At 41.8% G+C, this 13,883-nt stretch overlaps 1 protein-coding gene across 2 annotated transcripts in view; it reads left to right on the top strand.

Annotated features, from left to right (window-relative positions):
- Positions 1-2,850: 2,850 nt before the first annotated feature.
- MYB (MYB proto-oncogene, transcription factor) overlaps positions 2,851-13,883 on the top strand; it is a 33,325-nt gene continuing 22,292 nt past the window's right edge. The window contains exons 1-6 of one of the 2 annotated variants that reach the window (XM_019732805.3): positions 2,851-3,102; positions 7,128-7,245; positions 9,086-9,157; positions 10,645-10,737; positions 10,989-11,209; positions 12,909-13,143. In XM_019732805.3, coding sequence (XP_019588364.2) covers positions 3,080-3,102; positions 7,128-7,245; positions 9,086-9,157; positions 10,645-10,737; positions 10,989-11,209; positions 12,909-13,143 — 762 coding nt within the window. In that variant the 5' untranslated portion in view covers positions 2,851-3,079. The remainder of the gene's footprint in view (positions 3,103-7,127; positions 7,246-9,085; positions 9,158-10,644; positions 10,738-10,988; positions 11,210-12,908; positions 13,144-13,883) is intronic. The other variant, XM_019732807.3, reaches the window with a different exon arrangement.

Raw genomic sequence — 13,883 nt, 5'->3', positions numbered from 1 at the left:
AGAGAATGAAGTAGGAGAAGGTGGTGAGAAACAACTGGCAAAGGTAAAAATGTATTGAATCAGCCTGCCCTCACTCTAATATCAAGACTGTCAATCAGTGATATGGGACCACTTCGATGAAAACCATTTAGGTACTTGTTTAATATGCAGATTCCTGCGCCTGCCTCAGACCTACTGAATTCACAGTCTTTAGGAAGACTGCCTGGGACTGTGTGTTTTCATGGGCACACCCAGTGATTCTGCTACACACTAAAGATTAAGTGTCTTTTAGTGTCCGCCACCTATGGCCTGTAGGCTGGAAATGGCCTTCAAGGTAAAAATGTTTTTTACACTTTTAAAGGGTTGGTTAAAAAAAAAAAAAAAAAAAAGGAACGTAGATGAATACGCAACACAGCCCACAAAGTCTAAAATATTTACTATCTGGCCCTTTATAAAAAAGTTTACTGACCCCTTACAAATAAGTCTGTCTGAATTTAGCTCTACCCCAGTCCCACCACAGCCAAAATAACTGATGCAGATCTTTAAAAAAAAAAAAAAAGTGATGAAAAATATAAAGTTGTCATCTAAAAAATCATTTGTAATAATTGTAAGTGGAGAAAGGAAATTTACATAGTTATGGTAAACATTCTGCAATGTCTTTGAAAAATGTCAGGTTGGTGCAAAAGTAATTGCTGTTTTTGCAATTGTTTTTAATCTTTTCAACCACAATTATTTTTGCACCACCTTGTGTGGTGTATATTTTTATCCACACAAGAATTTATGATAACTCCATTTTGATTCTATCCTTCTTTATACTTATCAGGTGGCAGTATATCCCAAATTAAGCTAACAAGAAGCATTGCATATACTCTTTATTGGATTATGCTTGTCCCCAAATATATATAAGGAAAAATATAAACCTATATCCCCAAATGTCTGTAAATTCTCAAAACACATATAGGAAAATGATGCACAAAGGGAATAAAGGAAATAAAATTGAATTTGGTATCTTTCTACTTAAAAGGAGTTTAAGAATCATAGAGAAGTTGCGACTCCTAAGAATCTTGGGAAAGAGACTATGAATTCACTTCAGGAAGGGCTCAGATAGTCTCATTGCGCCAGAGGCTCAGAGTTTGGGAGTCATGCCAATTAGGTTCATAAAGTAATCCCAGAGACAGAATGCAATTCCTTTAGGGGTGGTTTCTAAATGTTTGTTCTAGATATTTTTTAAAATGTGTTTATTTTTGATGTGGAAAAATTTTGCTATAGAATCTAGAAATAAAATATTGGCTTTGAAAATACATTAACTTGCAAATGACTTGTCTTTCAGAATTATGAACTGCAATATCTCACAATAATTTTGTTTCAGTGTTATTTTTTTCTCATGAAGAAAGTAATGTTAAAATCTTACTAGCAAGTAACATTTTTAATAAGGATTTAGACTACATTTCAATTTTTAAGAAACAACGTTTAAAACACCAGATAAAGTTTTGAAACCTAGCATGCTTCACCATTTAATAAAATTATGACTCATTTCAGTAAGAAAATGCGTTTTTAGTAAGAAAAATGCTTTCTGAGCTAAGTTTGAACCGATGGGGCACATGGGACACCCACAAACCCAGTCAGCATAAGTCTCAAGCTCCTATAAGATTAAAGGAAAAATAAATTGGTGTCTACAGAGAATGAAAAAAAAAAATCCCCAATAGTACAAGTCTATAAACGGAAGTAAAACTAAAACTCCCCTAAAATCCCCCAATCATCAATCCTTATAAATTCAGCACTTATCTTCGCCCTTCACTTCTTCGGGAACCCATAGTTAAATGAACACTAAACTCCTGGATGATTTTTACCTCATAAAACAGTCTTCAAACTACTCTAAGCATGGATATCGACCGCCCCATCACAAATTGTTTAACTTTTAAAACCACGCATGCAAACGTGGGGTTTTCTGAGTTCTCCTAGGGGCGGGCTGTTTGGAACCCCGTGGATTTTGCAGGTGTGTAATCCAGAGCGCGCGCTGCACGAGTTGTGCAGGGGCAGAGGCGTGTGTAGCGAGCCGCTCGGGCCGGGCAGGGTGGGTGGGGCCGGGCGTGTGCCCCGGTGAGAGTGAAGGGCATGTGACTATACGGAGGCGGCGTGTCGCCTCCAGGATCTGGGAGGGGAGTAAAAGCTCCTCCTGGGTGTCACGTATGTGAGTGGTGATCGCTCCAGCCCCACTCGTATTTGTGTCGTTTGTCACTAACAAGTTAGAGATATTCTTTATTTATTTATTTTTTTAAAAGGACCTAGCCAAACACACTAGGAGAACATATATGGTCCCATCCCCTCCAAATGGCACCCCCCACCCCAAATTCCCTCATCTGCAGAGCGCTGAGTTTTAAAATCTGCCTAAAATCCAATCCTGAATGCGGGAGTACACCGCCACCCCCACCCCCAACGCCCCTTGCCGCGCGCTCGATAGTGAGTCAGAGCCCAGCGAGCTTCGGGTCTGGTGCCCAGGAGCACGCCGAGTGGAGCCACTGTGGAGTGGCCGCGGAGCAGGAGGGAGGCAGCATCAGCGGGACGTAGCGCGGGCCCTGGCGGCTGGGTCCAGGGAGCGGGGTTTGCACAGCAAAAGGCGCCGCTGCGGCCTCAGGCCGCCCCTCCCTAGTCCCGGGTTCCCCGCCCGCGAACCGCCCTGGCCTCGGGGCGCGCCAGGCGCAGCACAGCGGCGCGAGAGCCGAAGGGGAGCGGCGGCCCTACCGTCCCCGCAGCCCGGCTGGCGGCAGTCAAGGAGACCACGGAGGCGGCAGGCAGGGCGCGTGCGCACTGCAGGGGCGCCAGATTTGGCGGGAGGGGGAGTGTCCAAAGCTCTTTGTTTGATGGCATCTCTGTTTACAGAGTTTACACTTTAATATCAACCTGTTTCCTCCTCCTCCTTCTCCTCCTCCTCTGCAACCTCCTCCTCCTCCTCCTCCTCTTTCTCCTGAGAAACTTCGCCCCGGCAGTGCGGAACGCCGCTGTGCAGCCGGGGAGGGACGCAGGCAAGCGGCGGGCAGCGGGAGGCGGCAGCCCCTTGCGGTCCCCGCGGCTCCCGGCGGAGCCCCGCGCCCGCCGCGCCATGGCCCGGAGACCCCGGCACAGGTAACGGGGAGCCCGGGCGGGCGGCCGCAGGTGGGGGCGCGCGGGGCGCCAGGCGCCTGTTGAGCAGGTGGTAATTCATTCCCGGATCTTGTGCGGGGCTGTCAGTTCCTGCGAGGACCTAGAGCCTCTGCCTGTGCAGCAGAAACCGCACGAGAGACTGATGAATGGAAGAGTCTATGCAGGAAATATATCAGGACGTCGGGAAGCATGCCCTGCGGCTCATTTTGCAAGTTGCACGGGGATACATTTCTCTCCAGGGGAGAAAAAGCAGCATGTTTCAGCTGAGGGCACAGAGGTGCCCACCAGCCCCTGGGAGCCCACAAGGTCCCTGGCTTGATGCCGCGGGTGTCGGCGAGGGAGTCGCAGCGTAATTGCCGGATGCATTACGATATGTTTGGACTTGGAAGTGCAGAGCATATGGCAGATATAGGGAAAATGCCGGATTGTTTAGTAGCTGCAGGTAGTTCATTTAAATTTCATTCATTCTTTATGGAGGCAAAGAAGAGTGTCAGCTGACAGGCGGCTGGAAAGAAGATTTTAGGGGAGGAAAACGGTCCCTACAATTGCAAATTGTTTTAAGCCCTGGTTTTGAAGGTTCTAATCGTTATTCTGTGGGAGGCTTTTATTTCTAATACAAACATTGCGCACGCGCCCGCGCTGCACATGTCACCGCACTTGGGGTGCGTGAGTGAAGTCCCTTTACATTTTGGCCGTACGGAGGGGATAAGGGAGCAGAGAAGGTGGGAAATACTCGTCCGAACTGTCAGTTGTTGGCGCTCCCGCTTCCACCCATCTCTGGACTTTCCGGAATTGACGCGCCGGAGCTCCCTGCCAGCGGTCGGGTGCGCGGGCCAGCTCCGCGGCCGTCACTGTTGCCATTCAACTGAAAGGGACGGAGACGGGCAGCACCCAAGGCCGCTGCCGCGCAACCGGGACGCAATCCCCGCGGGCTCTTCCCCTCCGCAGGAGGTCCGGGCGCGGCGCGCACACGTGGACGCGGCTGAGGTCGCCGCTCCTACGCATCCTGTTCCCACCGCCTTAGGTGGTCCGGCCGGACCGACCCCTGTGAAGAGGTTCTGGGGAAAAATCCTTAGAGGCAAAGCAAATCCAACCTCTTTTCCCCCGGGTTGTTTGATTTTCTTGTACTAATTTGTTTTTGAACTGGCGGCCGCTGGTCCCCGCGCAGTATTGGGAAGTTGTAAAGAGCAAGGGTGTGGGCCTTGCAGCGGCACCCACGAGCCCTGCCTGACCCGGCGGGGAGCGGCACCAAAGCGTGGCTGGTGGCCGGAGAAAGAGGGAGGCGACTTGGTGAAGTCCTGGCTCCTACGCCTGCCGCTGGGCCCGGCCGCTCCGGGCGGGGGTGCTGCTCCTTAAGTGGTTTCACCTTCGCTTTTGGGACTTTACAGTAGAGAGCCAAGGCCACCTATTTTTTCTGAGAGCAGAAACTGGGAGGAGGTGAAGGAGGGAGCTGGGAAGGGGTGCTGGGAGGAGGCGCGGTGGAGGCTCCGCGCCTGAAGCTCTTGGCTGACCCCGCGGGGCGTGGCCGCTCAGGTTCCCGGCGGCTTTCAGGTAGCGGAGAGGGGAGGTGGCCTGGAGGGGCGGGAGCCTTGAACCTACCTCAGGGGGAAGAGAAACCCGGCTGCGGGCTTGTAGCCGTTTCTTGCATAGCGAGAGTCAACTCGGCAAAGATTATTAACCAGGTCAGCGAAATGAGTCTGAACCCCCTTTCTAGAATCACAGTAGCGGCCACAAGGCACTTCCTCCCGCTCCCCTCCCTCTTCCCAACCCCCAACACCTTTTTTCTTTTTCGTTTCTTTGCACGGTTTGTTTCCTTGACAGAATGTAATATTCATAGTTGTACTCTTGTAACCGCACCAGGTCTAGCAGGTGGGGGAGTCGAGTGCATCAAGCCTGAAATCAGCCTTTGAAAGTTCTCTGACTGTTGGGTCTGAGATCTTGTCAGAGCCCATAAAGGAAAAGTTATTTCAGGTCCTTAGTAGAAATTAATCATGCTACTTAGGCGACTGGGATGACTTAGAGCAAGGAAATCGCATGCAAATCTCAAAGGCGAGCGAGCCCCTGTTCGTAGGCTGCTGGTGGACCTAGGAGCTGTGTGAGCAGCCCTTGGCTCGCTCTGCTCGCCCTACTCCCCTCATGGCCCTTCAGGACCTGCAGAAGTCACATGTCACGTTTTCCCCCAAGACTTTTCTTTTGCACGTCTCTGCTTCTGTACGTACATTTTAAGAGGCATGGAAGACATGGAATCATCACTTATTAACACTGGAAAGTACCTTAAAAATAGAATCCAAGCCCTTACTGTACGCGAGGAACTGAGGTCCTGAGAGAGAGGAAGTGATTTGTCCAAGTAACGCAGCTAGGTGGAGGCAGAATTTAGGACTGGCACCTTTGCCTCCAGAATCCTCGTCCTATTTGATGTCTGTTCACTCTCACCTGGTGTTGGCTGCCCCCTATAGACCGCTGAATATATTGCTTGTTTCTGGGTGTTCAGCTGTTTCCGAGAGAGGTGCCCAATTACTACCAGTTTGGAAAATGTGCTCTTCAAAATTCTGAAAATGTTATCTCCAGACCCAGCCAAAACTAAAAAATTAAATTGAGTTGAATCTATGACTCCAGTTTCAGATTACTCGGTTTTCTTGGTACCCCTGATATTTCACAAGGGTGCCACTTCATTTGGGGGCTTTCCAAGTAGTTCCGGGTGAACCTTTCAAAAGATGCTGACCTATAGTTCTGGACTTATAATAATATTTTTTTCGCCTTATGATGCTTATGTTTTTATTAAAGGGAAACTACCGTAATTACTGATCACTTTTGCTTGACTTATAAGGGGCGGATAATGTATACCTATACGTTAGTTTGAGAAGACAAACCTGATATGAATATAAGTTTCCCTTTTGAAAATAACAAGTTGCATTATGATATTGCTTTATATCATTTTTATTGGTCTCAGTTTCGTGGATTTCTCAATATTACAATGCTAAATTTTAGCGAAGTTTCTAAGATCGTATAATTTTTCCTCATATCTTAATTTTATAAGTAAAATTATAACTAAGTAGACTGTGGCTGTAAAATTACTCTCATCTATTCAGTATATGATTAAGTATAGAGTTACTTCAAAAGTCATTAAAATTCATAGTTTTGGTGAACTAGGTGAAAGAAAAGGCTCTTGTGAAAACAGTAATGGGTTCTTTTTAAACCCATCTGGGGGAATCCCTCAGTTTTGAATTGGGTACATTTAAGATATTTCAAATACCATTCAGTCAGAGGTAGAAAAAACAAAAGAGTAAGTAAGATTCTGACTGTCAAGTGGCCTAATTATTCACTTTGTTACTCTGGAAACTGAGTATTGTAAACATAGCCACAAGTTGGATCGACCTGACCTGGAGTTTTGAACTGTTTGATATTAATATTATTTATAAAGCAGTTTGATCACTTGATGATCTTATCCTTCCTCAGGTTTTTAAATCCTTTCCTCTTAGATTCTCTTAGTCTTCTAATCTTTAAGGGATGACTATAATTGTATTGTTGAGTATATTACTTACTGAATCTTTTTTCTCTTAATAAAACACCAGTCCCATTGGAATAACATAATTGAGCTATTTATTGCATTTGGGAAATATTATGTAAATGATGTGATGTATGCCAAAGATTTTGAGTGTGTACTTATATTAAGGACATGGGCTCTCGTTCCTATTATTGCCCTTAACAAACCTTCATTGGTTGGAAGGTTGCCAAATGTGTAACTTGTCACTGGTCTAACAGTAACAGCAGGTTTAAACATGCAGAGCAATAAGAAAGTGCCAGGTCCTTTGGCGTATCTGTGGATACCAATAACAGCAGAACCAGTTTACATTACTAGAGCAACAGAATGCTGAAAACAATCTTGTTGTGCAAGTTTTATCTTCACAACCTCTGCAAAGCTTGTTGAGGAGTTTTGTATAAGGTTTGTAATCCAATGATTTAAAGTCTTGTTTCAGTCCACCTTTGCCTATTTCGTATTTCCGCAGCATATACAGTAGTGATGAGGATGATGAAGACATTGAGATGTGTGACCATGACTATGATGGGCTGCTTCCCAAGTCTGGAAAGCGTCACTTGGGGAAAACTAGGTGGACCAGGGAAGAGGTAACTAATCATGTCATTAAAACATGGGGGGAAACCCATGTATTAATTTATGAAAAACAAAATTTCAGCTAAACTACAGAGGCGCAAGTTCATTAGCAAGCTCTTTGCTATCTTATCCTATCCTGCCTATGCAGCTTGCTTACCTCTCACCACTCCCCCACATGGACTCAATACTATCCATTTCCAACCTCTTTGTAGTTCTTTGATTGTCCTCTCCTTCTTACATTATGCTTCTGCTGTGTTTCCCTCTGTGTCTTCTGTTCTTCTCTTTTACCCCACAACTTCATACTACTTCTTCATTGCTTGTGAAGATACCACCTCTTCTGTGAAGCCATCCCTGACTTCCCCAGACTGGTTGGATGCATCCTCCAATCATTGGCTACGTAGTCTTACTTACTGTTGCTGTAACATTCATGCCTACCTCAGTAGACTACAAGCCTACTGAAGGCAGGGCTACACGCCTTCTCATTTTTGTGTTCCCTGGACCCAGAATTGCTTGACAGAAAGTGGGATGATAACAAATGTTCTCTTAATAAATGAATAAATTGCTACATCCAAAAACAAAACAAACAAAAGGATAAAACAAAACACTCATAGACCTTGTCTTGTTATAACGGATTCATTTAACATTCTTGACATGTAATGTATATTTCACAAAGCCATATACATGGATGTCTGTTCAAAAAGCAATCAATAATTGATAGAGGTATATCTGCGTCTCACTTTTCTTTTTCTGCTTGCTTATCAAAAGCTTGCTTGTTGTAGGAATGAAAAAATAAGGAGCAAAATTATTAATGTATGGCAAAAGTTGCTTTTTCTTTAAAGTTTCAAAAAAATTTGCAGCTGATATTTTAAGATTTTATGTTAGAATTCATGTTATTGACTCTTCTTCAGTTTTATTCCACCCTTCTTCACTCAAACCAGAGCTCCTCCTGATAGGTAGGCAGGATTTCCAGTGAGGTCAATGGGAAACGCCTATTTTACTCATGGAGATTGACTTTGATGGTCCTTAGAGATGTAGAAGTTCTGTTGTTAACACTGGTTTCCTAATTCCCATGTCTGTCTTGTACCAGGGACCCACATTATGTGTGAAAGTTACCTTTGCAAAAATGTGAGGGTTCTCTTGCTTCTAGGGACATGTTTAAAAAGACACTTGTGAACTGAAAGATTTCCCTTGATGTTTAGTGTCTTCTGTGTTCTAATAAGTTTGGCCTCATTTAAATTATGAACGTATTGATACAAAATCTAAATGATTTTCTTATACCATACATGCTTTCAAGTTCAATTAAGAAAAGTGATCTTCATTTTTTTTTATATGAAAGAGGTTGAACAAACTAAATGGAGGTTGAACTATTTCTTACTTGAGAGCCTGTCTGTTGCCATAGTTAAATGTCTATTGAGTCTAACATTGGATTTCATTCTTTTCTTCCCCTCGGAGTAAAACTTTTAACAGTTACCATATATTCATCATTCAGTGAGCCAGGCATTATGCTAATGTTTTGCATAGTTACTTCATGTAACCCCCAAATCACCCTGTTGACATCAGCATTCCTATTGTACAGATAACAATACTAAGTCCCAGAAAAGTAAAATGGTATACCTGAGCTTATACAACTAATCGACAGCTGAGTCAACATTCAGACTTGGGTCTGTCTAACTTTAAATAAATCTATGCCTTAAACCAGTATATTACATTAATGTCTGTTGTATTTGGATATTTTTGAGAAGTTTTTTTTTTTTTTAATGGATTGGATTATTGGATTGGTTGCCTTTTACTCTAACTTGAAAAGAGTTATACAGTAAATGACTGATATCCTAGGATTACCTTTAAATGTCTTAGGATGAAAAACTAAAGAAGCTGGTGGAACAGAATGGAACAGATGACTGGAAAGTTATTGCCAATTATCTCCCGGTGAGTTATTAATTTTTTCTTTCTGTAAAAGGAAATCTTCTCCCAAAGATTTAAGATATTCTAGGATAGGATATTAAGACATTACATATTTGCTCATGTAGAACAAGTAGGGGAAGAAATGCCTCATCCATAACTTATAGTGTATATTGTAATACAGATAATTGGATTTCTAAATAGATTGTTAAAGGATTTTTTCAATATTTTTAAATGTTTGCTTCTTATTTTTTTATTTATTAGGATAATATAAATTAGCATTTTGACGATTTGATACATGGCAGATGACTAAACTTGTGATTATTTTCTCCAAGTCAGCTTCTTTGAAATTTCCTATTTTTTTAATAGCTATACTTTTGGTATCCCAGTTTAAAATTTTGGAGTCCTTCTAGACTTATTTCCCTTCCCATCCCCCCACATCCAAGCAGTGACTAAGGATTCTGGAATTCTTTTGTCATCAGTCCCTTCTTTTCATTCTCCTCCCTTTTCCACAGGTCTGGTCCCCTTCCCTCCTCTCTGGATGATTATAATGGTTTCCTAACTGGCTTCCCCACTTGTAGCTTTCCACTTTTCCATCCATTGGCCAATGGAGCTTCCTAAAATGCAGCTGTACCTTATCTTTTCAAAACCAGCAACAGTGACTTAGTTTCACAAATTAAATGTGCTGCCTCAACCTGGCACACCAGGGCCCTCCCATGTGGCCCCAACATACAACTCCAGTTCTGTTTCCTACTTCCTCTCTGTAAGCAGACTTACTTGAATTCATTTCTGCTTTCCCTCCTCTGGGCTTTTGTCCTCGGTGATGTTACTTCATGTCCTTCAAAGTCTGAATCAAGAGCTTTTCCAGACTCCTCCTAAGAAAACATTAATTTCTCCTCCAAAAGAAGCATTCCTTTCCCACCCTAATGTCATTTTGCTTTGGTTTTTTTCTTGCATATGAATCAAATTCTGCCTTCTATGAGTTAATGATATATTTGTCTTTTCCTTCTTATAAGATTACAAGCTCTTTAAGGTAGGGCCTATCTTTATTTACCCTTGTTCTGCAATATTAAATCTTGTGGCCCTAAATTGAAGAACATCTCTTAGTTTGAATGGGAGTCATTTACAGTGGGTTTCCATAAAAGCCTGACCTTAATATGGACTCTCTTACAAGGCTTAGTCTTAGTCCATGCAGGTACTTCCACATGCAACAGATTGAGGCTAAGGTCAACGGACAGCCACAAGTGCAATATCGTGGTCGTTTTGTTCACATGGCAGGACTGTTGCCCTCCGGAGGTGGAGCTCCTAATTTTACATGCAGTTTGATATATTCTTTGTATATTATTTAGCTGCAAGTAATGAGGGATAGGTGGGCTCTCAAAACATGCCCTAGAATGTTCTTCAATGTTTTCTCTGTGTATGATCAATGTATGATTCATATTACAACAAAGTATTCATTCGTACTTATCACATCATATCTATATGACAATGTATACTTTATCTTATTTGTCTAGAATCGAACAGATGTGCAGTGCCAGCACCGATGGCAGAAAGTCCTAAACCCTGAGCTCATCAAGGGTCCTTGGACCAAAGAAGAAGATCAGAGAGTAAGTTTGATCTTCAGTGGTATGTGAATCATAATTAAGAATATTCCCCAAGCATCGTTGTTAAATGTTTCCCAACTTGAGGAAACAGGTAAAGTGTGCGAACAGGAAGCAGAGGACTCTATTCCCATATTCCCAATGAATGAAAGCAGATTTTTAGAAATTTCCTAAAGATCTTTTAACACTGAAGAATGATTACACTGACTCATTATATAACATTAAAACATAGGTTATTTTTGTGTGTTTATCTGAAGGTGATAGAGCTTGTACAGAAATACGGTCCGAAACGTTGGTCTGTTATTGCCAAGCACTTAAAAGGGAGAATTGGAAAACAATGTAGGGAGAGGTGGCATAACCACTTGAATCCAGAAGTTAAGAAAACCTCCTGGACAGAAGAGGAAGACAGAATTATTTACCAGGCACACAAGAGACTGGGGAACAGATGGGCAGAAATCGCAAAGCTACTGCCTGGACGGTAATAATATGTCAAAAAATATATTGATGGGGAAGACTGAGGGAGTGGGTACTGAACAATCTGTTTTAAATGTATGGTGAGTGAATTGCATTCCATCAACTGTGTTTCATTAGATAAACCAGATACATAGCATTTAGAACTGGAGGAGATCTTAGACTTTACCTGGTTGAGTACTTCCAGAATCTACCCAGCAGTGAGCCTTGGGCCAACTCATTGAGCTTTCCTCAGCCTCAATTTCCCCATTTTTAAAATGAGTAATAACCGACTTCACAGAGCCAATGTTAGCATAAAATAAAAGGAATGTCAAAGCACTTTGTAAACTACAAAACTCTAAGTACATGGAAGGAAACTGAGGCATTTTGTCTCTGATCTGAGTTCACATAGCTGGTTAAGTGACCACAAGAAACTCAGCTACCATTTTCCTGATACCAGCGTTTCATTATACCACTTGGCTTAATTTTTTGTCTTTCAAAGAAAGAGATAATGTATTTATAGAATTATCATACTGCTTCCAGGTTCTTAAATAATATCGATGTTACGCTTTCTTTTTAATAAATGGCACAAAAATGACCTCATTATGAGGGATATAGATGGAAGCTCATTTTTGCAATTTTCCCTACTTAAACAATTACAACAGATTTTGTTTAATTTGGAAGATACTTTTTAAATAAAGCTTACATAAAAATAATGTAAAATAGAAAATATTTAAAATCTTTGTATTCTTGAGCTTTATAATCCAAAAGTGGAGAAAGGGTTATTTCAAAGATGGCCATGGCTCTGATGGTTTATGCAGTGTTTTCTTGTGATGTTCCAAAGCATTTCCTCCCTTGTGACTCAGTATAAGCTTAGAGAATTCAAGAGGTTGATAAAAGGAGACCTTTTCTCCCATATGGTCTGAGAGGATATACTGTTGATTCTTATAAAAATTTAAGGGGCGATTGAACTTCCTCTTTCTTTAGCATACATTCCCCACCCCCATAGAAATAGTAAAAGGGAGGCTTAAAACGGTTTTCTTGTGCTTTTTTTTTTTTTTTTCTGAATTGAGAAACTGTTTTCCTGAGAATTGAAAGACTTTAGTAAAAATGCTTTGCAGTTTGAAACTACATTGGTAGTTAGCATCTCTTCCTTCTGGATCCCATTTTCCATTCTTGCCTCTGTCTGGTTAGGGAACAATTTGAGGTGGTTTTCAAAAGGTGGGAGGTTTTTTTTCACTCAAAATTTCTGGCTAGTACTATCCGAGGTAAAAAGAGGAGAGTGAGGCAGCACCATCATTATCATTCACCGAACTATTGTGGCATGGAGGCCCTGGCAAGTCGTACTCAAAGGAGTAACTTTCTAGGACAGCTGGAATTTTAAATTGTATTAGTCTTGTCCCACAAACAGTCAGAATAAACATGAAGGATTGTTGTATTGAAAATACTCTTTTATCAAGGAAACAAAATGGTTAAAGGATTTCAAAATGTTGGGAAAACTACAGTTCCGTATTAGGGTATTAAGAGACATCTATGGATTTCTAATTAGGTAATAAGGGAAGCATGATTTTAGGAGGTTAGAGAAGACTGAAACAGTTAAAAAGAAAAAAACACTATTGGTGGACCAAAAGAAAAGGTCTCTGTTAGAAACAGTTTTCTGTCAATTAACTCTAATCTGAATTGGAAATTTTGTTTGTAAAATTTGTATGTAATATATTTCTGTGCAGAACTGATAATGCTATCAAGAACCACTGGAATTCTACAATGCGTCGGAAGGTTGAGCAGGAAGGTTATCTGCAGGAGTCTTCCAAAGCCAGCCAGCCAACAGTGGCCACAAGTTTCCAGAAGAACAGTCATTTGATGGGTTTTGCTCATGCTCTACCTTCGGCTCAGCTCCCTCCAACTGGCCAGCCCTCAGTGAACAATGACTATTCCTATTACCACATTTCTGAAGCACAAAATGTAAGCCACTCCTGAGAATTTGGTTTAATGAGAGACATGGTTATTTCAGCTCCAGGTAATACTAATACCTTGCAGCTGCATACTTTTTAGAGAGCTTTCACAAACAGGATCAGGATTGATCAGATAGCAGTAGGTATTGTCATTCCTGGTATGTTTCCAGAAATGAGAGTGTTTAATGATTTGTCCAGAGTTACACAACACATAGAGACAGTGCAGATTAGATTGGAATCCAAGTTGTTCGATTCTAAAACTTCTTTGAATCTAATTTGAAGTTGCTTTTTGAATGTAAACTTACTTAACAAGTTCCTGCTGACAAAGAATTGGTGAATGGGGATTTAGCTGTAGTCTAGTATTTTTCTGTCCCCATATGAAAGTGAACGTAATAATACATTTAAAGAGGAGGTAGTTTGACACTGAAATTCAACAGATAATTGTAAGTTCCATTCTGGTAGATATCAAGCAGAAATGTCTTAATTTATTCATTCCATAAGTACATACCTTCTTACTCTAAGGAGCAGTTTTTTGACACCGTTCTCTGGGGTCTCCTTTTATCCTCCTTGGATCAGTGTGATTTCTTCTTCATTTATTGATATTTATATTTAGGGGAAGAAATAATCCTAGTGGCTGGAAAGAGAAGAATAAAGAGACAAAAAAATCAAGAAACTTTAATCTTAAAATTAACAATAATTACTGGTGAAAGTTACCCAAGAATACAGGGTTCCTATGCAAATTCTATGCAA

The sequence above is a fragment of the Rhinolophus sinicus genome, chromosome 2 (assembly GCF_057876585.1).
Source record: "Rhinolophus sinicus isolate RSI-liver-muscle chromosome 2, RSI-T2T, whole genome shotgun sequence".
Lineage (NCBI taxonomy): Eukaryota > Metazoa > Chordata > Mammalia > Chiroptera > Rhinolophidae > Rhinolophus > Rhinolophus sinicus.
Note: the sequence above shows the minus strand (reverse complement) of the source record. Positions and strands in the feature narration are given on the sequence as shown.